This window comes from Xenopus laevis, chromosome 2L (assembly GCF_017654675.1).
Source record: "Xenopus laevis strain J_2021 chromosome 2L, Xenopus_laevis_v10.1, whole genome shotgun sequence".
NCBI lineage: Eukaryota > Metazoa > Chordata > Amphibia > Anura > Pipidae > Xenopus > Xenopus laevis.
In genome coordinates, this window is record NC_054373.1 from 163,809,304 (window position 1) to 163,833,177 (window position 23,874).

The 23,874-nt window shown below is 38.4% G+C and overlaps 1 protein-coding gene across 1 annotated transcript in view; it reads left to right on the forward strand.

Moving 5' to 3' along the window:
- Positions 1-23,874, forward strand: part of slc7a1.L (solute carrier family 7 (cationic amino acid transporter, y+ system), member 1 L homeolog) — a 34,098-nt gene that overhangs the window by 743 nt on the left and 9,481 nt on the right. Inside the window, exons 2-7 of the mRNA XM_018247701.2 lie at positions 16,586-16,968; positions 18,182-18,340; positions 19,597-19,768; positions 19,999-20,126; positions 21,315-21,537; positions 23,078-23,217. Coding sequence (XP_018103190.1) covers positions 16,599-16,968; positions 18,182-18,340; positions 19,597-19,768; positions 19,999-20,126; positions 21,315-21,537; positions 23,078-23,217 — 1,192 coding nt within the window. The 5' untranslated portion in view covers positions 16,586-16,598. The remainder of the gene's footprint in view (positions 1-16,585; positions 16,969-18,181; positions 18,341-19,596; positions 19,769-19,998; positions 20,127-21,314; positions 21,538-23,077; positions 23,218-23,874) is intronic.

A 23,874-nucleotide genomic window follows, 5' to 3' on the forward strand; every position in this document is an offset into this window, starting at 1 on the left:
AGCTGCCTATTAGTAGTTTATTATTATATATTATCACATCCTATACTATACAGTGATAAAGGGAATTTGGGCTTATGCTGGAAGTACAGTCTGCCTTATTTATTTTAATTAAAAAATATATTTTCTTGGTTATTTGAAAATTTTATTTGCAAGAAAACCATTCTTTTATATAGACCGTGATCTAACTGTGCCCACTGGTGTTCCCTGGCTTTGGTGAGATGGGTGATGCCCACATAGTCTGTCTAATGTCTTTGTCCTTTTTAGCTCTACATTTAAACCGATTTTTCATCATGGAAATGAAAAATGCATTTATTGAACTCATGTTGAACAAATAGGCGTACTGGCCCTTTAAGGCCATAGCTTAGGTCTTCCTATTGGCCCATTTCTGCTGCTGCCTGTCTGCAAAATGCTCATATCACATGAAAATAGAGCGCTCTACCTGTAGTAAAGTACCCTCTCGGGGTATCAGGTGCTAAACAGTCTATCAGACCCCCTGCTCAGGGTCAAAGCAAGTCATAAATAAGTAAATCCAAGGAAACTGTAGATCCAGTTTTTATATTGCAAAGGTGATTTATTGGCTCATAGTAGACAACGTAAGCCCTTACTTTGTCTACTAAGCCAATAAATGGAGAACTAAAGCTTAACTAAAGGTGATTTATTGGCTCATAGTAGACAATGTAAGTCCTTACTTTGTCTACTAAGCCAATAAATCACCTTTGCAATTTAAAAACTGGATCTACAGTTTCGTTGGATTGACTTCTGAGTCGTATGGGGTGCTCACAATTCACTTGGTGCTGGAGGATAGGGATGGGCCAACTACAACTCCCAGAATCCCACCAACAACCCGAGGCAGTTTGGGAAAAGCCACTAATATTATGGGGTTATGTAATAAAAGACACTAAATTTGCACAGGAGCAGTAACGCATAGCAATGCTGTGGGTTCAGCAGGAAGCACTTACTGGCCACCCGTTTAAAAGCAAATATCGTATTGGTTGCTATGGGGTGACTTCTCCTGGGCAAACTTAATGCCTTTTATTACATATAGGGGAAAGTCTGCTAAGGGTGATGGGAGTCACGGTTGGCTACATTTGAAAGGCTGCAGGTTCTGCATCTTTGCTGTAGGACAATGATCCCCAACCAGTGGCTCATGAGCAATATTTTACTCACCAACTACTTGGATGTTGCTCCCAGTGGCCTCAAAGCAGCTGCTCATTTTTTAATTTTTGGCACGGAGGAAAATTTGTGTTGCATACAGCCAAACAGAGCCTCCTGTAGACTGCCAGTCCACATAGGGGGATACCAAATAGCCAATCACAGCCCTTATTTGGCAGCCCAGGGTCCTTTTTCATTTGTGTGCTGCTTCCCGACTCCTTTTACTTCTGAATGTGGCTCACGGGTAAAAAAAAAAAAGATTGGGGACCCTTGCTGTAGGGAACAAGGTAGTAGAAGTTGGTCCTGTCTCCCTGACTTGAATTGTCAGTTTGTTTCTATATAGTGGCCAGTTTTCCCTGTTTGTACTATATTACATTAAAGCGATGATGGCATTCAGAGAGATCAATAGAGCTATTAAGAAGTCTGGAGGGGCCACACTTGTCTCATGGACCTCCACTTGGACAGCCCTGAATTAGAGCATCTCTATGTCCCTGGCTATTAGACCCACTATTGATGAGAGAGGGCCGCCTGTACAACTCGTGTGCTGTGTATTGCTTACTAATAAACAATAAAAAAAAAAAGCCTCAATGTTAGAAATAATCTCTTTCAAGTCATAATATTCAACAACTTTAAGGGTTATGGCCACACCCTCTAAATACCACATACATTTTAAAATTTGTCAGGTTATGGAAAGTTTGAACACATCTGGGGGTTTTAAGGTCAGGTTTTATGTGTTATTATATGTTTGTTAATGAAGATTAATTACCCTTTAAAGCGATGGTTTACCTTTTAAGTTAACTTTTAGTATGTTACAGAAAGGACAATTCTAAGTATCTTTTCAGTTGGTCTTCATTTTTTTATAGTTTTAGAATTTTTGCCTTCTGATTCTAACTTTCCAACTAAGTACAAATGCTCTGTAAAACTACAAATGTTATTGTTATTGCTACTTTTGATTACTCCTCTTTCTTTTTAGACCCTCTCCTATTCATATTCTCTTTCTTATGCAGATCAGTGTATGGTTTCTAAGGTAATTTGGATCCAAGCAACAAAATTGCTGAAACTGCAAACTGGATTGCTGCTTAATAAAAAATTGCAAATTGTCTCCGCATATCATGCTTTACATCATACTAAAATTTAATTCACAGTTGACAACTCCTTTAAGCTGCAAGTCACAGTTTCCCCAAGAGACTTGCTTATCTTAAATAGTTACAATTGTATGTCTGTAAATTGTTACAAATGCATCTAATTGCAGTAGGGATGTGTGGGCTGGCCTGATACCTGCAGGTCTATAAATTGAGGGGGGAAGGTGGGTGCGGGTCAGGCTGGTCTGAGCCGAGTTTGTCTCTACTCACACATTACTAGTTGCTGAGTATTCTGGGCTCTCTGCCTCTTATTTAATTACATGTCAGAAACATTGTATCTTTTCTGGTATCAGTACAGGAGATCAAAGAGAAATTCGGGACATTTCAGTGACAATCGGGGACTGTGGGCTGAGCTGTTAATCGTGGCTGTCCCACGAAAAACGGGACAGTGAGAAAGTGATATGTCTTGACATTGCCTGAATAGATTTCCTGGTTTGATACAAGCCTTATGATGTAGAAGACTTGAAGCACAGCACCGGTTTATGTTTAAAAATAAAAAGCCTTTATTAAGCACATTTGGCAATGCAAATCTGGGTACAGACATAAACCGGTGCTGTGCTTCAAGTCTTCCATAGTATATGAATGGATGGTGGCCATTAACTGCACCTGCACTGGGATCTTTTTGAACGAAAAGGTGAAAACGGAGCTGACTGGATCAAGTTTACAAACAAGCCTTATGATGGAAATACAGTGAAAGATTTGTTGGTTTGGTAGGGTTACCATACGACTACCCAATTTGGCCTCTGGATCAGTGACTGAAAATTAATTAGGCCTATGCAGACACTTCAAAAGCCAGGTGTATCTATGGCGGCATGTAGTTTGTTTTTTTACCAAGCAGGTTTCCGACCAGATATCATTTTGGCCTGAAACACTGCCAAAAATCTGGAGTGGTCTTACACAGTACTCGGCAACATGGCGAAGCAAAGGCAGCCATTAGAATCGTGGGCATTTGCAGCCTCGTGGTTCAAGGCCAGTCAACTTCTACTGTGGGGAAATTGTATTTGTTTTCTGGTTGTCTGTTCTGATGAGAGCCTGTCTATCTGATAGGGATGCACCAAATCCACTATTTTGGATTAGGCCAAACCCTCGAATCCTTCACAAAAGATTCGGCTGAATAACAAACCGAACCCATAGATGCATATGCAAATTAGGGGTGGGAAGGGGGGAAACGTTTTTTACTTCCTTGTTTTGTCACGCAATTTCCCTCCCCACCCCTAATTTGCATATGCAAATTAGGATTCGGTTCGGCCAGGCAGAAGGATTTGGCTGAATCCGAATCCTGCTTCAAAAGGCTGAATCCCAAACCGAATCCTGTATTCGGTGCATCCCTACTATCTGAGCATCCTTGATTGGACGTGCCTCCCCCTTTCCCATTCACTTCTAGAGCCAGTGAAAGTACACAACCTGTTTTGTCAGTGAATGTGAGAAATGGCAGGTGTCACGGCCAGGTTCAAGCCAGGACTTTTGGGAATAAATATTTTGTGCTTACACATTGCTGAGTCCCACACCTGTAGTGCTGTAACATTATCCACAGCCTGGTTTCCACTATCCCCTTAGTACTAGAGTATCATTCTATTATTATTTTTTATCCCGCTCCCTTCTATTAAATGCTGCTCACCGTTGTGGTGTAATTCGAATAAACACATACAGCCCCTTCTTGCTCCTTATTTTTATCGTGAGGTTTTTATCTTTGTTTTATAACAGGAAAAAACACATTAATGTTTTGCAAGAGAGTATGCGGAAGAAGCAAGACGCTCTGAATGCAAAGATTTGACTTGCCCGGAGCATATATATGTGATATGTTGGCAACACATACCTTTTTTGGGTCTGGGTGTTTATCAATGTATTAAAGGAAAACTTTACCCCTAAAATGAATATTTAAGCAACAGATATTTCATATTAAGTGGCATATTAAAATCTTATCAAACTGGTATAAATATTTAAGTAAATCTTGCCCTTTTACATCTCTTGCCTTAAACCCCCATTTTGTGATGGTCATTTTGTGTGCTGCCTCAGATCACCTGACCAGAAATACAAATCTTAACTGTAACAGGAAGAAGTGTGACAGAACTGTCTGTTAATTGGCTCATGTGACCTTACACATATGGTTTGTTTGTGTGCACCGTGAATCCTACGATCCCAGGGGGCGGCCCTTATTTTTTAAAATGGCAATTTTCTATTTATGATTACTCAATGGCACATACAGGTACTACTAAAAAAAGTATATTCCTATGAAAATGGGTTATTTACATGAAGCAGGGTTTTCATAGGAGCTGTTTTATGTAATATATTTTTATAGAGACCTACATTGTATAGTTTTCCTTCAATAAGTGGATCTGAGGAAGTGGTATAGTATATACTGTACATACAGTTTTCTCTCCCTCCCTTTCACTATATTTTATACTTTCCCCTGTCCCTTGATGCCATCCATAAAACTAGTCAGCATTTCTATGCCGTGTCTCTGCCACCCCATGTGTAGCCAGTAAACATGCAGTGTCAGACATCAAAGAAAGACGGGAACACAATGGTGCTTTTATTTTGGCATCAAAGATTCTATATTTAGATGATTAAGAAATGGCTGTAAGTGGGCAGGGGCATTGTGATCACTGGTGTTTTCCATGACAGCTTCTCAGTGGGCAAAATGCTATCTGTCAACTCAAATAGTATATTATCTTAAGAAAAACTCCTAACGTCTAAAACTCGAACGTACATTACAGACACAAAAACTTGAATCTAATTTGAATCAATGGCCCCCATACACGGGGTGATAAAAGCTGCCAACAGACAGAGTCGGCAGCTTATTGGCCGGTGCGTGGGGCCATCCAGCGGGCTTCCCCGATCGAGATCTTGATCGGACAGGTTAAAAAATCCTGCGGATCACGGCCGCATTTATGCGTGTATGCGGTCCCGTGATCCGACCGCCTGTATTGGCAGCATTATGATCCGATTGTTGGGCCCTAGGGTGAGTGCTGATTCCCTTCTTGTTCTGGCTGTAATTGGGGATGTACAGAATCCAGGATTCGGTTCAGGATTCTGCCTTTTTCAGCAGGATTCGGATTTGGGCCGAATCCTTCTGCCCGGCCGAACTGAATCCGAATCCTAATTTGCATATGCAAATTCGGGCAGGGAGGGAAAGCGCATGACTTTTTGTCATAAAACAAGGAAGTAAAAAAATGTTTTTCCTTCACACCCCTAATTTGCATATGCAAATTAGGATTCGATACAGGAGTTCGGCCAAATCCAAAATATTGGATTCGGTGCATCCGTAGCTGTAATTGGAACCCCTAAGCAACAGAGTTCCCAGATAGCGCACCACCTAAGTCACCACACAGAAACTGGATTTTTGTAAAATCAAATTCGAATAAACTCTCAATCTCCGAAAAAACCTCAGATTTCAGGAAGGCTTATTGACATCTTCAATTGGATCACTGGATCTCTGCCATTGATTTCTACATGAATTCAGCAGGTTTTAGGTGACGTACTATTGAATTTGAGTTGTTCCCAGGGTCAAGTTATGATAAATCTCAAAAAAATCGAAAATTTGAATTCAGATTTACAATTTGAACCTTAATAAATCTGCCCCTTACAGTTATTAGGAGTCTGTGTCAGTACAGGAATAAAAACAAAAACAAACAAACAAACAAAAATATACCTTTTCTAAACATTGCTGTTGCGGAGCAGGTGACTTGCAGCATGTTCCTCTTGCCTCATGAAAAAAAAGTTGAGCAACTGGAATACATTGTTGAATACATTGTTACATATTCATACAGTTGTAGTGTAGAAGTCTGTAGGTAGGACATTATAAAGGGGTTGTTCACCTTGCAAACACTTTTTTTTTTTTTTTTTTTCCGTTCAATAGTTTTCAGATTGTTCCCCAGAAATAAAGACTTTTTTTTTTAAATTACTTTATTTTACTTTTCCCCCCCCAAAATCTAAGTTTAAAATTGAATGTACCTGTCATTAGTGTTTGAGTCTGGCAGCTCAGTAATTCAGGTGCAGAAAATTTTACAATTTTGCAACATTTAGTTGATACATTTCTCAGCAGCATCTCTGGACTATTAGCAACTATTGTATAAACAGCTGCCTGTAATGAAACCCAGAGATTCTGCTCAGCAGGGACAAAGATAAGAAATGTATCAACTAAATGTGTCCATTAAGAACAGTTTACAGGGTCGGTGACCCCCCCCCCCTCCCAGAGCTGCTTTAGAAGGGGAAAAATATTCGGAAACTGTAGAAAGTAGTTGGAAAAAGTCGTTCTTTCTGGTGATCTATCTGAACACAACTAGTTGTTTGAAGGTGAACAACCCCTTTAAAGCAGTGAAAATCAATAATGCTTTACAGCCTCTGAAGAGTTTGTGGTTTGTGGTATGGCTCATTTTGTGTAGGGAGCATGCTTATAAATATTACTAGTATCATTTGCATTCCTGAAATGAATAAACCCAGAGTTATGTGTTCCATGTATGAAAATGAAATGACATAGACTTGCGTTGTTTGGAGACTAAATATAGAGAAGTCAGAGCAGGTTAATCTGTGATTAGTCTTAGTTTTGTGTCTGATGCAGAGTGACACAATTATGCCACTGAGTCTGCACTGTGTAAACACGGTGAAATCCTCTTTGTGCCTATGAAAATAAATATATATATATATATATATAGTGTGACTGCCCCGCTCAGTGTATTTTGGGGAAAGTTTTTAGCGCAGTGCTTATCAAATGGATTTATTTGTTCCACTCCAATGTGTGATTTATAAAATCATCTAAAAGTTATAGTGCAAAATCTCATTGGAGTCAGTCTTTGTGTTTCCAAGTTCCAGTCCAGGGATTTGAGAGATCCTGCATGAGGCACGGGGTGGCAAAGTCATGTTTATTTGCCCATGTGTGAGGACAGATAACATGCAGGTCTGTTCTGCCGCATCCCCGTGGGGAACTGGAAACCACAGAAGATTTCAACACAGATATTGGGAGTTGTGTCATTTCATGCAAATAGGAAGATAAAGGGCTATTGAGCAGCATGTGTATTGCTGAAACTCTGAAACTGTTTGATTTTATTGTGGAAATAAATTGTAAGTAACTTCTTGTTTAGTGAAGCACAAACTGTGCAGTCATTTATAAGGCTTTCCTGATACGTAATGACTTTTGATGGGGGCCAGAAACTTAGAACTCAAAGCAGTGATCTGTTAAATCGGAGTTGTAATAATATAGCTGCTCCTTGTACCCATCTAGAATTTGCAAAACATTTTTTACTTCCTTGTTTTAAGGACAAAAAGTTACACAATTTCCCTCCTCGCCACTAATTTGCATATGCAAGTTTGGATTCGGTTCGGCCGGGCAGAAGGATTCGGCTGAATCTGAATCCTGCTGAAAAAGGCCGAATCCTGGACGATTCCCGAAATTAATCCTGGATTCAGTGCATGCCTAGCATTTTTGGCACTTTGTAAAAGGCTTAAAGGGGTGATTCACCTTTAAGTTTTGGTGTGTTCTAGAATGGCCAGTTCTAAGCAACTTTTCATTTGGTCTTCATTATTTATTTTTTATAGTATTTTTTATCACAAATGATAAAAATTAAAACCAATTGCAAATTATCATAGAATATAACTCTCTACATCATACTTAAAGTTAACTCAAAGGTAAACAACCCCTTTAATAGTACAGGTATGGGACCTGTTATCCAGAATTCTCTGTACCTGGAGTTTTACGGAAAATTGATCTTTCTGTAATTTAGATCTTACCTTAAGTCTACTAGAAAATCATGTAAACATTAAATAAACCCAATAAGGATTAATTATATTTTAGTTTGGATCAAGTACAAGTTATTGTTTTATTGTTAGAGAAAAAGGGAATCCATTTCTAAAAATCTGGATAAAATGAAGTCTACGGGAGGACTTTCTGTAATTCGGAGCTCTTTGAATAACCGGTTTATGTATAACTGATCCCATACCTGTATACATAGTTTGTATATCCCCACGTGACCCTTCCCTTAAAGGAGAATACTGAACTTACTGTACCAGCCCAGAGGTTCAGCAGCCCTATAACATTAATAATCTAGGCCTTCCAGTTTATTCACAAAAGATTCCCATTTTTTATCCTGTGAGGCTTTGTTATTATGCCATTGACACTGCACATGCTCAGTGTGTACTGGGCTGCTGTTGAGTAACTAAGCTTAGGGGTCCTTGGAAATTATGCAGACATTGGCAGAAAGCAAGGTTATGTTTGTCATAGAAGCTTATACTTATAATAGTTATAATTAGACTTGCAATTGCAATGTTTATATTCTCTAAACTTAAAGGGATTCTGTCATGATTTTTATGGCGTCGTTTTTATTTCTAAATTACACCGTTTACACTGCAAGTAATTCACGCTACAATTTAAAATGTAATTCCTGAATCAGCAAGTGTATTTTATTTTAATTTATAATATTGATGTGCAGGCAGCCATCTTAGGTCATTTTGCCTGATCATGTGCTTTCAGAGCCAGCACTTTAGGATGGAACTGCTTTCTGACAGGCTGCTGTTCTCCTACCCAATGTAACTGAATGTGTCGCAGTGGGATCTGGATTTTACTATTGAGTGTTGTTCTTATATGTACCAGGCAGCTGTTATCTTGTGTTAGGGAGCTGCTATCTGGTTACCTTCCCATTGTTTTGCTGATGAGCTGCTGGGGGAAAGTGGAGGGGGATATCACTCCAACTTGCAGTAAAGAGTGACTGAAGTTTATCAGAGCATAAGTCACATGGTCAGGGGCAGCTGGGAACTGACAATATTTCTAGCCCCATGTCCGATTTCAAAATTAAATATAAAAAAATCTGTTTGCTCTTTTGAGAAACGGATTTCAGTGCAGAATTCAGCTGGAGCAGCACTATTAACTGATGTGTTTTGAAAAAAAATATTTTCCCCCCCATAACAGTATCCCTATAAGTATTCTGTACAATATATTTTGAGTGGGTCCCTAAGCTCAGGTAACTGTCGGCAGCCTAGAGCATGTGCAGTGAATCTGCAGAAAAGAAGGGGTGCATTTTGGAGCACAGATCTCAAACTAATAGAGAACCCATAACAGAACATGTAGAATGTCTAGACTAATTGTTTGCTGAGCTTTAGTTGTCCTTTAAATACTGTGGTTCAGTTCTGTTTTCCTGGGTTAAAGCTCTAAACCAAAATTTGCCTTTGGGTTCTTTCCACTGCATAGTGTTGGGTGTATGTTTTCCCTCAGAACCGCGGTTTATAGGCTAAATGTTCCGGGCCACCTCTGTGTGTGGTTGTGCCCAGTTTGGTCCCTTGGCAACAGACACCTTTTCAGGCCTTCAGTAACGAATAAATGATATTTGCGTTCAAAGTGATGCTTTTTGTTGCATGCAAATTAGTAATATTTTGAAAGAAACAGGAATTTTCCGCTGAATTGTGTGTAGCCAAATACAAGCTCCATGATTCACGTTTGTTGTGTGTGAAACACTGGTTCTGTTATGGACAAAATGTCTGAGTAAAACCAAAATATAGTACTTGGCATATACATTTCACCTCAGCTAGGACATCTCAAGGTTTTCTGGATGCCACTCTAGTTGGAAAGGCGAGTACAAAAACACAGTGTATTGGACTTCTCTTACTCTCCAGGAGACCATTGTTCCTGGGCATCATCCAGTAGGAATAAGCAGTTCTTGTAATGAAAGGTCACTTATCCTGCAGAGTAGGAATTCCGAGAACAGCGCTTGTATTTATTGTGTTTGTGAAAGAGAGAGAAGTATAGAAGAAAGAGAAGCCTTTCCATTTAAAGGGCTAGTAACACCAAAAAAATTATTGATGATTTTGTGTAACATATATGCAGTGCTTCCATTACTACAGTTACATTATAGTACATTGGTTGATGCAGGGATTGGTCTGATTTCCATCTTGGAGTCAGGAAGGAATTTTCCTGGATCCAAATGATGGGAAGCTATTTGGTAGAGCCTTTTTTTGGATCTACTATTGGCTAAGGTTGTCAGTTAAGGTTGGATCAGCTCCCAAGTCAGCAGCATATTGACTCTAAACTTACTGCCCAATATCTTACCCCTCTCTTTGCTTGACCATTATGTCCGGTGCAGTGTACAGCTACTTCACATGAAACGGTTTACTCACTAGTTAAAGGGGTGGTTCACCTTTAAAGTAACTTTTAGGGGCACATTTATTTAGCTCGAGTGAAGGATTAGAATGAAAAATACTTTGAATTTTGAAGTATTTTTTTGGCTACTTCGACCATCGAATTGGCTACTTCAACCTTCGACTACGACTTCCAATCGACCGATTCGAACTAAAAATCATTAGACTATTTGACCATTTGATAGTCGAAGTACTCTCTCTTTAAAAAAACTTCGACCACCTACTTTGTCACCTAAAACCTACCGAGCACCAATGTTAGCCTATGGGGACCTTCTTCATAGGCTTTCTAAGTAATTTCTGATCAAAGGAAAATCGTTCGATCGATGGATTAAAATCCTTTGAATCTAATGAAATGCAGTAAATCCTTAGACTTCGCTATTTGAAGTCGAAGGATTTAACTTCGATGGTCAAATATCGAGGGTTAATTAACCCACGATATTCGACCCATAGTAAATGTGCCCCCTAGTATGTTAGAGCGACTAATTGTAAGCAACTTTTCAATTGTTTTTCAATATTTATTTTTTATAGTTGTCTTTTTCTACTGATTCTTTGCAGCTTTCAAATGGGTGTCACTGTCCCTTTTCTAAAGAAAACAAATGCTCTGTAAGGCTACAAATGTATTGTTATTGCTACTTTTTATTTCTGATCCTTCTATTCAGACCCTCTCCTATTTATATTTCAGTCTCTTATTCAAATCAGTGCATGGTTGCTAGGGTAATTTGGGCCCTAGTTACCAGACTGTTTAAAATGCAAATTGAACAGCTGCTAAATAAAAAGCTAAATAACTCAAACCTTCCATAATATGAAAACAAATTACAAATTGTCTCAGAATATCACTCTCTACATCATACTGAAAGGTATCTCAGGTGAATAACCCCTTTAAGGTACCCCTATACAAGGGCCTATTGGGTACATTCACTGATCATTTGGCACAGAGACTAAACAGAGAGAGTAAGGGGGGCACACAGCATTATACAATTGAATTATTAAACAAGGGACAAATTAGACCATGCCCCTGTTCCATCCTGACCAAGCACCAGTTACGCCCTGGTCAAGCTATGCACATGGTAACACCTAATAATTACGGGGCTTTATTTGCTTCACTTTTACTTTGTAATTAGTCATATTCATTCCATTGGTTATTGCGATTCAAGTACAGGTATGAGATCTGTTATCCAGAGAAGGCCGTCTTGGAGACTTCCCATTTTAATAAAAAAAAAATCACATTTTTAAAAATGTTACATAGTTAGTTAAAATAGTCACATAGTTAAAATCAGGTTGAAAAAAGACAAAGTCCATCAAGTTCAACCCCTCCAAATGAAAACCCAGCATCCATACACACACCCCTCCCTACTTTCACATAAATTCTATATACCCATACCTATACTAACTATAGAGTTTAGTATCACAATACCCTTTGATATTATGTCTGTCCAAAAAATCATCCAAGCCATTCTTAAAGGCATTAACTGAATCAGCATCACAACATCACCCGGCAGTGCATTCCACAACCTCACTGTCCTGACTGTGAAGAACCTCCTACGTTGCTTCAAATGAAAGTTCTTTTCTTCTAGTCTAAAGGGGAGGCCTCTGGTACGGTGATCCACTTTATGGGTAAAAAGGTCCCCTGTTATTTGTCTATACTGTCCTCTAATGTACTTGTAAAGTGTAATCATGTCCCCTCGCAAGCGCCTTTTTTCCAGAGAAAACAACCCCAACCTTGACAGTCTACCATAATATAAGTCTTCAATCGTCTAATCAGTTTAGTTTTAAAATCATTTTTTAAAATTATTTCCTTTTTCTCTGTAGTAATAACACAGTACAGTTATGGGACCAGTTATTCAGACACCCGTTATCCAGAAAGTGCCGAATTACAGAAAGGCCATCTCCCATAGGCTCCATTGTACTAACTTAATCCAAATTTTTAAAAATTATTTCTTTTTCTCTGTAATAATAAAACAGTAGCTTGTATTTGATCCCAACTGAGATATAATTAATCCCTATTGGAAGCAAAACCAGCCTATTGAGCGTATTTAATGTTTAAATGATTTTCTAGTAGACTTACAGTATGAAGATCCAGATTACCTTAAAAAAAAGTTATCCGGAAAACACCAGGTCCCCCGAGCATTCTGGATAAAAAGTCCCATACCTGTACATTGTACTTGATCCCAACTAAAGGTGGCCATACACGGGCTGATATAAGCTGCCGACAGACCGTGTCGGCAGCTTATTGGCTCGTGTATGGGGCCCCCCGACGGGCTTCCCCGATCGAGATCTGGCCAAAAAGTCGGGGCAGATCTCGATCGGATGGGACGAAAAAATCCAGTCGGATCGCGGCCGCATCTATTCGTTGATGCGGTCTGACCGCCCATTACTATTCGTTGGGATCCGATCGTTGGGCCCTAGGGCCCACGATCGGATCAGCCCGATATTGCCCACCTCAAGGTGGACATATCAGGGAGACATCTGCTCGTTTGGCGACATCGACAAACTAGCAGATCTCTCAGTGTATGGCCACCTTTAGATATTATTATCCTTATTGGAAGGATAATATCGGAAATATCCCATATCCCAAGCATTCTGGATAACCGTTCCTATACATGTACGCAGAGGGCCCAAACAGCCCCCCACAAGCCCAATAAATAGTGATTATCAATGGCATTTGCCAGAATCAACAAATTTGCCAGTCTGGGCCTGGCCATCGATTACTTTATATTGAAAGCTGTACTTTTGTTTACATTTTATATATCCATCATTAATATTTTTCTGGCTTTAATGTATCCCTTAATGTTGCTGTGGGGTGATTGATGTAGGCTAAACTGTAGTTTAAACTTTGTACACACAGAAGATTGTACATGCTATATACAAGAAATGTTTGAATGATTAGCCATATTACATATTTACTTTCAGGGACTGGCTTTACTCTGCAGAGGCCAGGTTATATTTCTCTACAGATACCAACTCGGAGGAGACCAGATGGTGAAGGAACATGTAGGGCATATTGTGATTTCTCTGCCAGGCCTGGAACTTCTACTTGGCATTTCACTTTCCCTTTATCTACAGATTAGATTTTTATGAAGGTCTCTCGATTAACGTTTTCTATGAACGAGTCCAGTCTGATGGCACTCTGTACGGCTGCCTATGTTCTAGGGCTGCAGCTTCATCTTTATCACATTTCTAGGAAAATAATTCTCCGCAGTAGCTTCAAGGCCTTGCAGATAATTTCTTGTGCCGCTTCAAACAAATTGAGGTTGTTGTGTCAACTTTTTGAACTGTGACGGTTTTGTTACATTTATAGTTAACAGCTGTTTCTGTTTTAAAGCTGAGAATTCCTGTGTGCTTAAGTGTATGGCTAGGGCCACACTCACGGTCCCTAAATCTCCTTATGTCTCTGATGCAGCTTGCTCCAGTTTAAATGAGAACTGCTATTAAAAGTTGTTTGTCTTTGAATTAAATTTTAGTAGGATGTAGAGATTGATATTCTGAGACAATTTGTAGTATGTTTTAATTTTTTATTATTTGTGTTTTTTGTTATTTCGCTTTTTTATTCAGCAAGTCTCCAGTTTGCAATTTCAGCAATCTGTTTGCTAGGGTCTGTATTGCTCTAGCAACCATGCATTGATTTGAATAAGAGACTGGAATATGAATAGGAGAGGCCTGAATAGAAAGATGAGTAATAAAAAAGTAGAAATAACAAATGTGTTGCCTTATAAAAGCTTTTGTTTTTTAGATGGGGTCAGTTGCCTTCTTCGGACTCTTTCCAAATGGGGTCAATCATTTAAAAACTATAAAAGACAAAAAAAATGAAGGCCAATTGGAAAGTTTCCCTGAATTAAGCTCCCCATAGACGCGACGATTCTTCTTGCCGAACGACCGATTTTAGGGAAGCCCGACCAATCCTTCGAAATTATCGTGCGGTTAGTGGTATTCGAACAATCTTACATCTTACAATTTTTCGGCTGACATCTGTCGGGAAATTGATCGGCCAGGTCAAAAAAATCTTTGTCGGTCCCAGTGCAATCTATCTATGTTTGCAGGGCAAGCAGCCAGCTCCCCTTTGTTTTCCTGGTAAATTGGTCTTTTTAGTTGATGGTCAATTCGTACGATCGTTCTGAGAAGATCGTGGTCTCTCAATCAGGATCTGATCTTTTAAAAATCAACATCTATGGCCAGCTTTACCCATTCTAATACATGCTAAAAGTTAACTTAAAGGGGAACCACCTCTTTAATAGTGATATCAGCATTGTTTGCTGCTTATAGAGGCGTATGGCTGCCTTTGTAGTCAGTGGGTCATCTGGTTGTGTTGATTGCCTTTCTATCATGCATGCTGCTTTATATTAGGAAGCCTCCATTTGTTATGGGTACTCAATTATCTGTCCCTCCATGTAGGAGAGCATTTTGGGAGCTATAGGTTAGCATGTTTGTTTTTCCTCTAACTATGCTGAGTATATATGTAGAATTGCAGCTGGGCCTCAGTATAAGGGAGATCTTTTTGATCGTATTGCTTTAACCCTTTTCTTTTTGTATTACTCAGGGTTTATATACTGTGTTCATTTGGGGTTTAGCCTTAGAGATTAGCTGAACACTAGTGGTCTATGGAATGCTGTTTCTCCTATTTCCTTTGAATAACCAAGGTGGGTATTCAAAGGAATACCTTTAGGCCACACACTCGGGAAGGGAGAGAAATCTATAGAAAGAAGAGCCCCAGAATGGAATCCACAGGGATCAAGAAGAAGGGGACGGCCTCAAAATACATGGAGAAGATACGTGGAAGAAGAAATTATAAAAATGGGGGAAAACATGGAATGAGATCAAGAGAATACCAACAAATAGAACTGAATGGATAGTCTTCACGGATGCCCTATACTCCACTAGGAGTCGAAGGAATAGATGACCCAAGGAGGGACTGAAGCTTAAAGGAACAGTAACACCAAAAAAATTAAAGTGTTTTAAAGTAATGAAAATTTCATGTAGTGTTGCCCTGCACTGGTAAAACTGATCTGTTTGATTCAGAAACAATACTTTAGTTCATATAAACAAGCTGCTGTGTAGCAATGGCGGAAATTGAAAAAAGTCTATATGGCACAGGTTAAATAGTGGATAACAGATAACACCATTATGTTCTACAGAGCTTATCTGCTGTGTAACCTGAGCCTTTTCTCTTTTGAATGGCTGCCCCTATGGCTACACAGCAGCTTATTTATGTAAACAATAGTAGTGTTTCTGAAGCAAACACACCAGTTTTACCAGTCCAGGACAACACTGAATTATATTTTTATTACTTTAAAACACTTTCATTGTTTGATGTTACTGTTCCTTTACGTTTGGACTTTAGCCAGAGTGCTGTATGGGTTCACTTTAATTTATTTTCTTTGTCTCTTGACATTTCATCACATTGCTACTGGTAGCCATGGACCAACCTTGTAGGTACATGATACGTATAAATTAAAAATTCTATGAAAGTGATACAGGCTCAGCTTGCAGTTTGTCTTGCCTAAGCAGCCATTGTCTCCTGTCATTCAAGCCTGAGTTCTATATTGCCTCTCACAGAGCATCTGTTTTGATTCCATTATAGTAGTGAGGTAGAGGTCATTATCTGGTGGTCAACGGGTGTGATATAAGGCGACTTGGCTTTCTTATAACTTTTATAAAGAGGTATAATAAACAAAAGCTAGCATAGCTATTTCCCTGTACTAAGCATAATTCTGCTCTGTATTATAAGGTTATAATGGTATTATTTTTACCTAAAACTTCCATACTGTAATATTTTTATTTATTATCAGAACCTATTCATTGTATAAAATATACAATATTTATTTGCTTATAAGTCTCTTGATTCCTATCTGGATTTCCATAGGTGTAAAACCTTAGAGCCAACCCAAATGTCTTTTCCGTGAACTGCTGTACATTTTGAAGGAGAACGAGTGCCAGCAATGTTGATATACTTTAACAAAGGACACTTGCTGTACAGAATTATTTATCTTTCCCAATTTGACCTGAAATCTGAATATGTTGTATGACTGCCAGAGGAATCGTGTCCTCCCAAGAACAATAGAAGTGTCCAGAGCATTAAACAAACCTCAGCAATTTATTTAGAAAGGACTTTGTTGAAGGCTTCTCTGTGAATTTTCTCAAACCCGTCCTCATTTCACTTCTTTATTTTTCAGGATAAAACAAAAGATGAGTTCCTTCAGCATTCTAGCCTTTGGCCAGCAGCTGTTCCGTCGCAAAGTTGTGGGATCTGACAGCAAGGAGAGCAGGTTATCCCGATGCCTCAACACATTTGACTTGGTTGCTTTAGGTGTAGGGAGCACACTTGGAGCCGGAGTTTATATACTGGCTGGAGCGGTGGCAAGAGAGAATGCCGGGCCTGCTATCGTTCTCTGTTTCCTCATCGCTGCATCAGCTTCGGTTCTTGCTGGACTTTGTTACGGAGAGTTTGGGGCAAGAGTTCCAAAGACCGGCTCTGCCTACCTCTACAGTTATGTTACAGTCGGGGAGTTCTTGGCCTTTGTTACAGGATGGAATTTAATCCTTTCTTATGTAATTGGTAAGTTATTTAATTATGTAATGCACTGTGTGATAAAGCACATTTTCCTTGTATTCTGGGAGGAAGATGGCTTTATGCTGCAATGGGCTTTTCCCCATACAGCTGCCTTAACATTAGACCTGTATATCAAATGACCCTGGAGAAAAAAGCCAAAGGCTGCTACAGAGACATGTATATTGCCCCAACCCATCTGTGTTCTAGGAAATGCCTACAACATCAAAATGTAAAATATATAGAGAATAAAATACCCCCTATTGTAAAATACAAGCATATTATAAGTTGCCGAGGAGTTCCATGACCATATTAAAGCACAAGGCTGAAAGCAGTTTTTTCCCCATTTTGGATGGCATGGTAGATAATGTAAAGTTTTCGAACTCCCTCCCAAATAAGAGGGATACCTGCTAATACCTATGGACATCGACAAATTTTGAATTTTTATCTTCACTTTGTGTACAGTGAGAGGTGAACTATGTTCTCTGCCTGAAGTTAACCTTATACTTCACTCGCTAGAAGTGAACTAGGTTGGTGCAATTATAGGTTGCCAATTTTCCCTTGAGAAAGCATACGCCAAACGTGCGTCGGCAATCCTCCGCTCTTATTATTTTTTAAAAGCCTAATTTTACAAGCTTCAGTACTTTTGCGGCAACCTCCAGCCACACAAGGGTTTGAATTAATTTTTTAGCCGCAATCATTCTCCAAACCTCTTTTACTCCACGGCTCTAGGGATTTGCGTTTTTTTTAGATAGCTCTTTCACAGATTAGTTAAATTACCGAGACCGCAGTCCTTCGAGTCCTGCCTTTCTCTCCGTGTGGTGTCCCAGGGCATTAGACAGAAAAAAAGCCTTATTTAGGAGATCTTGGGACAACTCCACCTCTAATCTATTTTCCTTTTCCATACTTTGTATTCATGAATTGCTGAGATGTATAGGAAATTTTCTCTCTTTTTATAAACGTCACATCACATCTTCAATTAATTTTTGATATTTATTAGCACCAGCACTTTAACCAATTAGTGGATAACTAATGAATTCTTAATCCATTGAAGTTTTATATAAGCACTTGCACTTTTTGAATGAACTATAATTGATGTTCTGAATGAATTCATGAACTAATTTTGGTAAAATTAATTGGTGTGTAGGCATAGAATGAATTAAACGGTATATGAAGCACTAAGCACTTTTTCTAATTGTTGCACTTGACTTTATTTCCATAGGTACATCCAGTGTGGCTCGTGCCTGGAGTGCAACATTTGATGATCTTATTGGCAAACAGATTGAAAGCTACTGTTTAAAGCATATGTCAATGAATTTTCCAGGGGTGCTGGCCAAGTACCCAGACATATTTTCTGTTCTCATAATCCTGGTATTAACAGGTAATGTATATGTTTGGCCTCTTTTTAATGGTGCCAGAGTTCTAATTAGTATATCCTCGCGGTATTATTTATTTCCTGGTATTTATATAGTGCCGACAAATTACACAGCACTTTCACAGAGATTATGCATCATTTGTGTCAGTCCCTGCTCAGTGAAGTTTACAGTCATAGGTCCCTATCACATTTACACGCAGTAGGGTCAATTTTATTAGGAGCCAGTTGACCATTTTGTGTGTTCATGGAACGTGAGCACAAACTTAGGAAACTCATGCAGACACAGGGAGAACATACAAACTCCTTGCAGATAATGCCCAAGATGGAATTGAAAAAACAATGGCAAACGTGCTACCCACTGAGCCACCATTCATAGGCACAAAGATATCTATTCAGTCTTTTTGCTTTGACTTGACCTGTTTTATGTACTATTTAAAAATAAAATAAGCTTGTTCAGTTAGGCCTATGAAAAAGATGCATAAGCACTAAACTGGCAAAATAGTAGGGAAGCACTGAATCCCGGATTAATTATGGTATTCTGCTGAATCCAAGCTATTTTTTTTTTTTTTTATCAGAACTCTGATTCGGCCCATTTAAAGAGCCTGGATGAATTATATACAAACCCTATAAAACTTTAAAAAAAAAATCAGTGAACATGCATCGGGTATTTCCGGCAGTGCACCAACCTTTAAAGCGCTGAAGAAGAGTTCAGATTTGGTTCGGTATTTAGCCAAATTCGTACACTTGGTTTCAACGGAACCCTGAAAAGCAGGGTTTGGTGCATCCGCACAAAAAAGGGGAATAGGGAAAAGGACCCTTCGAGTCAGAGCCTGAAGCTAACTGATTTTATCACTGAATAATAATCCATCCCAACGCAATGGATGCCCAAATTGCACAATATCCAGCTCTATGGCCAAATGGTTAATAACTCAGATACCTGGTAGTTCAGGTGTTGTATGGCCATCTAGACCTATTTCCCAGGAAGACTGCACTGAGAATTAACCTTGAGATTGCTTACATGTTTAGTTTAGCCCTACCTAAAAGTTAGAATGCAGTAAATATTGCATATGCCTATTAGTCAATATAATTTGTCTGCACTATGTCTTGAAAGGAATGACAGGCCTCATATTTAATGTAGTGGGGGGGGGGAGTGGAAACCATTTTGGGGCAAGAAGCATTCATCTTGTTGCTCATTCAGTTGCAGTCTATATAAACCAGCCTTAGTGACATCTCATTTGTTTCTTTGCTTCCATTTTTCACAGGCCTTTTATCTTTTGGTGTGAAAGAATCTGCTCTTGTGAACAAGGTTTTTACATGTGTCAATGTCCTTGTTTTGGGATTCGTCATCGTCTCTGGCTTTGTGAAAGGGTCCCTTAAAAACTGGCAACTATCAGAAAGTGACTTCAATACTACGAATGTGACCGACGTTACCAAGTATGTCGCTAGTTTGTTGCGATTATTTACTTAATGCTATAGTATTATATGTTCGTATATGTGTGTGTTTGTTTGTATAATAGTGTCTAATGGAAATTGCTTTTGCTTTCTTTGCCCTGCACATACTCCTTAGCTCTCTGCATCCTAATTCTGTCACACATCCTTCCAGCGAGCAATATTTTTTTAAATCTAAAGGTTTATTTTATTATAGGCTTTTTTATCCTTTTCAGTGTAACAAAGGAGCAGAATTTCAACTACGGTGCCGGTGGATTTATGCCATTTGGATTTGCTGGGGTTCTCTCAGGGGCAGCAACGTGTTTCTATGCCTTTGTTGGATTTGACTGTATTGCAACTACAGGTAGGAATAATTCATTCTTTAGCTTTTGTTGTATCTGCTTCATGAGGACAGCCTTCCTCTTTTCTCTTTAAAGCAACAGTTACACCAAAAAATAAAAGCGTTCTAAAGTAATAAAAATATCCTCTACATGCCCTGCACTAGTAAAATGGATGTGTTTGCTTCAGAAACACTACTATAGTTCATATAAACAAGCTGCTGTGTAGCAATGGTGGAAATTGAAAAAAAGTCTATATGGCACAGGTTAAATAGTGGATAACAGATAACACCATTATGTTCTACAGAGCTTGTCTGCTGTGTAACCTGAGACTTTTCTCCTTTGAATGGCTGCCCCCATTGCTACACAGCAGCTTATTTATATAAACTATAGTAGTGTTTCTGAAGCAAACAGAGCAGTTTTACCAGTGCAACACTGAATTATATTTTTATTCCTTTCAATGAATTGTTCAGTATAAAAATAAAAACTGGCTAAATAGATCTGTGCAAAATAAAAAAAAAATTCAATAGTTAGTAAACCAAAAATGAAATCTATAGACTGGACGTCTAAAATAACCAGTACACTACTACCTGATTTGTAGCTCTCTTGGTTTCCACTGATTGGTTACCAGGCAGTAACCAATCAGAGACTTGAGGGGGGCACATTGGCCATAACTGTTGCTTTTGAATCTGTGGTGAATGCTGAGGATAAATTGCAAACTCACTGAACAGTTATGTCCCATGTGGCCACCCTTAAAGTCACTGACTAACTCGGAGAGCTGAAAAGCAGTGAAAAGTAGTGTTCTGGCTATTATGTTTGACATCCAGCCATTATACATAACATTTTTGGTTAAGTAACTATATAAGAAACATTTTTTTATTTTGCACAGCCTGTCTATTTACCCATTTTTTATTTTTACACTGAACTGTTATTTTAAAACACTTTAATTTTTTGAAGGTTACTGTTTCTTTAACTCTCCACTCTTGAAACCGCTGCTATTTGTTTTGTAATTTATATTTTACTCTACTGTACACAAGTATGGCTTTTAAAATATAAATACATGCTGGGCAGTAACCGTCATCCTTGAACACAGTGTACAGTCAATGAGCCGTTTTGGCTCGGAGGCCTTCAATGGAATGGTTGATCTTGAAATTTAAAGCGTAAGGCTTTGTACAGTTTTTTGACACCAGTCTCTTTGCTTCTTGTCTTTTTAGGGGAAGAAGTTAAAAACCCACAGAAAGCCATTCCAATAGGAATAGTTGCTTCTCTCCTGATTTGTTTTGTGGCATACTTTGGGGTGTCTGCTGCGTTGACACTTATGATGCCATATTATTTATTAAATAAAGATAGCCCCTTACCTGTGGCATTTAATTATGTTGGATGGAATGGTGCAAGGTACGCAGTTGCTGTTGGATCCCTCTGTGCTCTTTCTACAAGGTATGTATTACATTCTGAATTTTAAATTAAAGTCATAAGAGTTTATATAGTCACATGGACATAGCTTATTCTGGTCCAGTAAACTAGCAACAGCCAATCAGATTTAGCTTTATTTTCATTATTCTAACTGCACTTAAAGGGTTTGTTCACCTTTTTGAGTAAATTTTTTTAGTATGATGTAGGGAGCGATATTCTAAGACAATTTGCAATTGTTTTTTATTTTTTATTATTTGTGGTTTATTTAGTTATTTAGTTTTTTTATTCAGCAGCTCTCCAGTTTGCAGTGTCGGCAATCTGGTTGCTAGGGTCCAAATTACCTTAGCAATCATGCATTGATTTGAATGAGAATATGAAATATTAATAGGGGAGGGTCGGAACAGAAACATGAGTAATAAAAAGTGTCAATAACAATAAATTTGTAGCGTTGGAGCATTTGTTTTTAGATGGGGTCAGTGACCCCCTTTTTGAAAGCTAGAAAGAGTCAGGAGAAGAAGGCAAATAATTTATAAACAATAAAAAATAAATAATGAAGACCAATTGAAATGTTGCTTAGAATTGGCCATTCTATACTAAAAGGTAACCTGAAGGTGATCCACCCCTTTAACTACTAAAAGGTTACCAATTCTATTTCACCAGCTTAATTCTTAATTAGTTTAAATTGAATGGCAAATGTCGTTTTGTACATCTTGACTGTATTTTAAAGCGATACGGACACTAAAAATATTATTCAAAATATTAATGTATATCAAAAGTTACCTATAGCTCATGTTGATCGTTTTTCACTGATAGGGCTGCTTTTGTAAGTAATTGTTACTTGAAGTTTATAAACCTGACTCTTGCCAACCTGACTGTCCCTTCTCAACATGTCAGAGTTTCTAATGCTAACAGACTGTTGAAGCTCAAATATAGCAGAACCTTTATATAGGAACATGGGGGATCAGATGGGTAATGTAAAAGCCTCAATAAATACTTTTATGGCAAAATTATAGGTAGCATGCAAAAACAATATTATGATAGATGTAAAAAAAATTTTTTAAAGGGGTGGTTCACCTTTAAGGTAACTTTTTATTATGTTATAGAATGGCCAATTCTGAGCAATTTTTCAATTGGTTTTCATTTATTTTTTTATAATTTTCCTTTTTCCTCTAAAGCTTTCAAATGGGCGTCACTGACTCCCTTCTAAAAAACTAATGCTCTGTAAGGCTACAAATGTGGTTATTGTTACTTTTTATTACCGATCCTTCTAGTCCGGCCTCTCCTATTCATGTTCCAGTCTCTTATTCAAATCAATGCATGGTTGCTTGGCTAATTTGGACCCTAGTTACTAAATTGGTTAAAATGCAAGCTGGAGAGCTGCTAAATAAAAAGCTAAATTACTCAAAAACATTCAATAATAAAAAATGAAAACAAATTACAAATTGTCTCAGAATATCACTCTCTACATCATACTAAAAGTTATTGCAAAGGTGAACAACCCCTTTAATTTCTGGTGTCCGTGTCTCTTTAAAGCTGATCTTGGATTTTTTTTTTTTTTTTTTAGTCTTCTTGGATCCATGTTTCCTATGCCTCGAGTGATCTTTGCAATGGCAGATGACGGGTTACTCTTCAAGTTTCTAGCCAAAGTCAGTGAAAAAACCAAAACCCCACTAATAGCAACTCTAACATCCGGATGTGTGGCAGGTAACGTTAATACCACTTATTGTTTTAATAGATGTTAGTTTATTATTTAGATTTAATTGTTACCTGATTATCCGCAGTGATGTAGGGAACTAAAAACCCCAAAACAAAGCGAGTGCCCTTTTCAGGACTTTGGCGATTTACATTCATTTTTCTTCCCATAGTTTTCAAGATATTAGCAGATTTACACAGCTAATGTAATAGATCGAATGATTTTCTTCTCCGTTCTATTGCTCAGCTGACATTGATGCAGTCTGAGAAGTCACTGCTAATATCCTATCAATTTTGCTGAATTGCTGCCTTATGACATGACAGTGTGACTTGGGAGTCCATAGCTCGCAGTTCATGTTAAAGGGGTAGAAAAGATTTAAAAGCATAACCCATAGTGAGGAGTGGCAGCCACAATAACACAATAATGTGAAGCAACAGTGTGTCTGTTTTGTCATGAAAACGTCTCCCATTTAAAGAACCCCCTTCTGTTTCAACAATCATTTGATTTGAATGTTCAGCAATGTGTTGAGGCAGTTGGGTGTAACCTACAATCGCTTCTGTTTTCCAAACCTACATATTTTAATTTCATAGACTTGTCATCTAGTTTACCTTGACGTGGTATGGTGGCTTATCAACTTTATGATCATAGCTTTGTAACTAAAAGCCCTG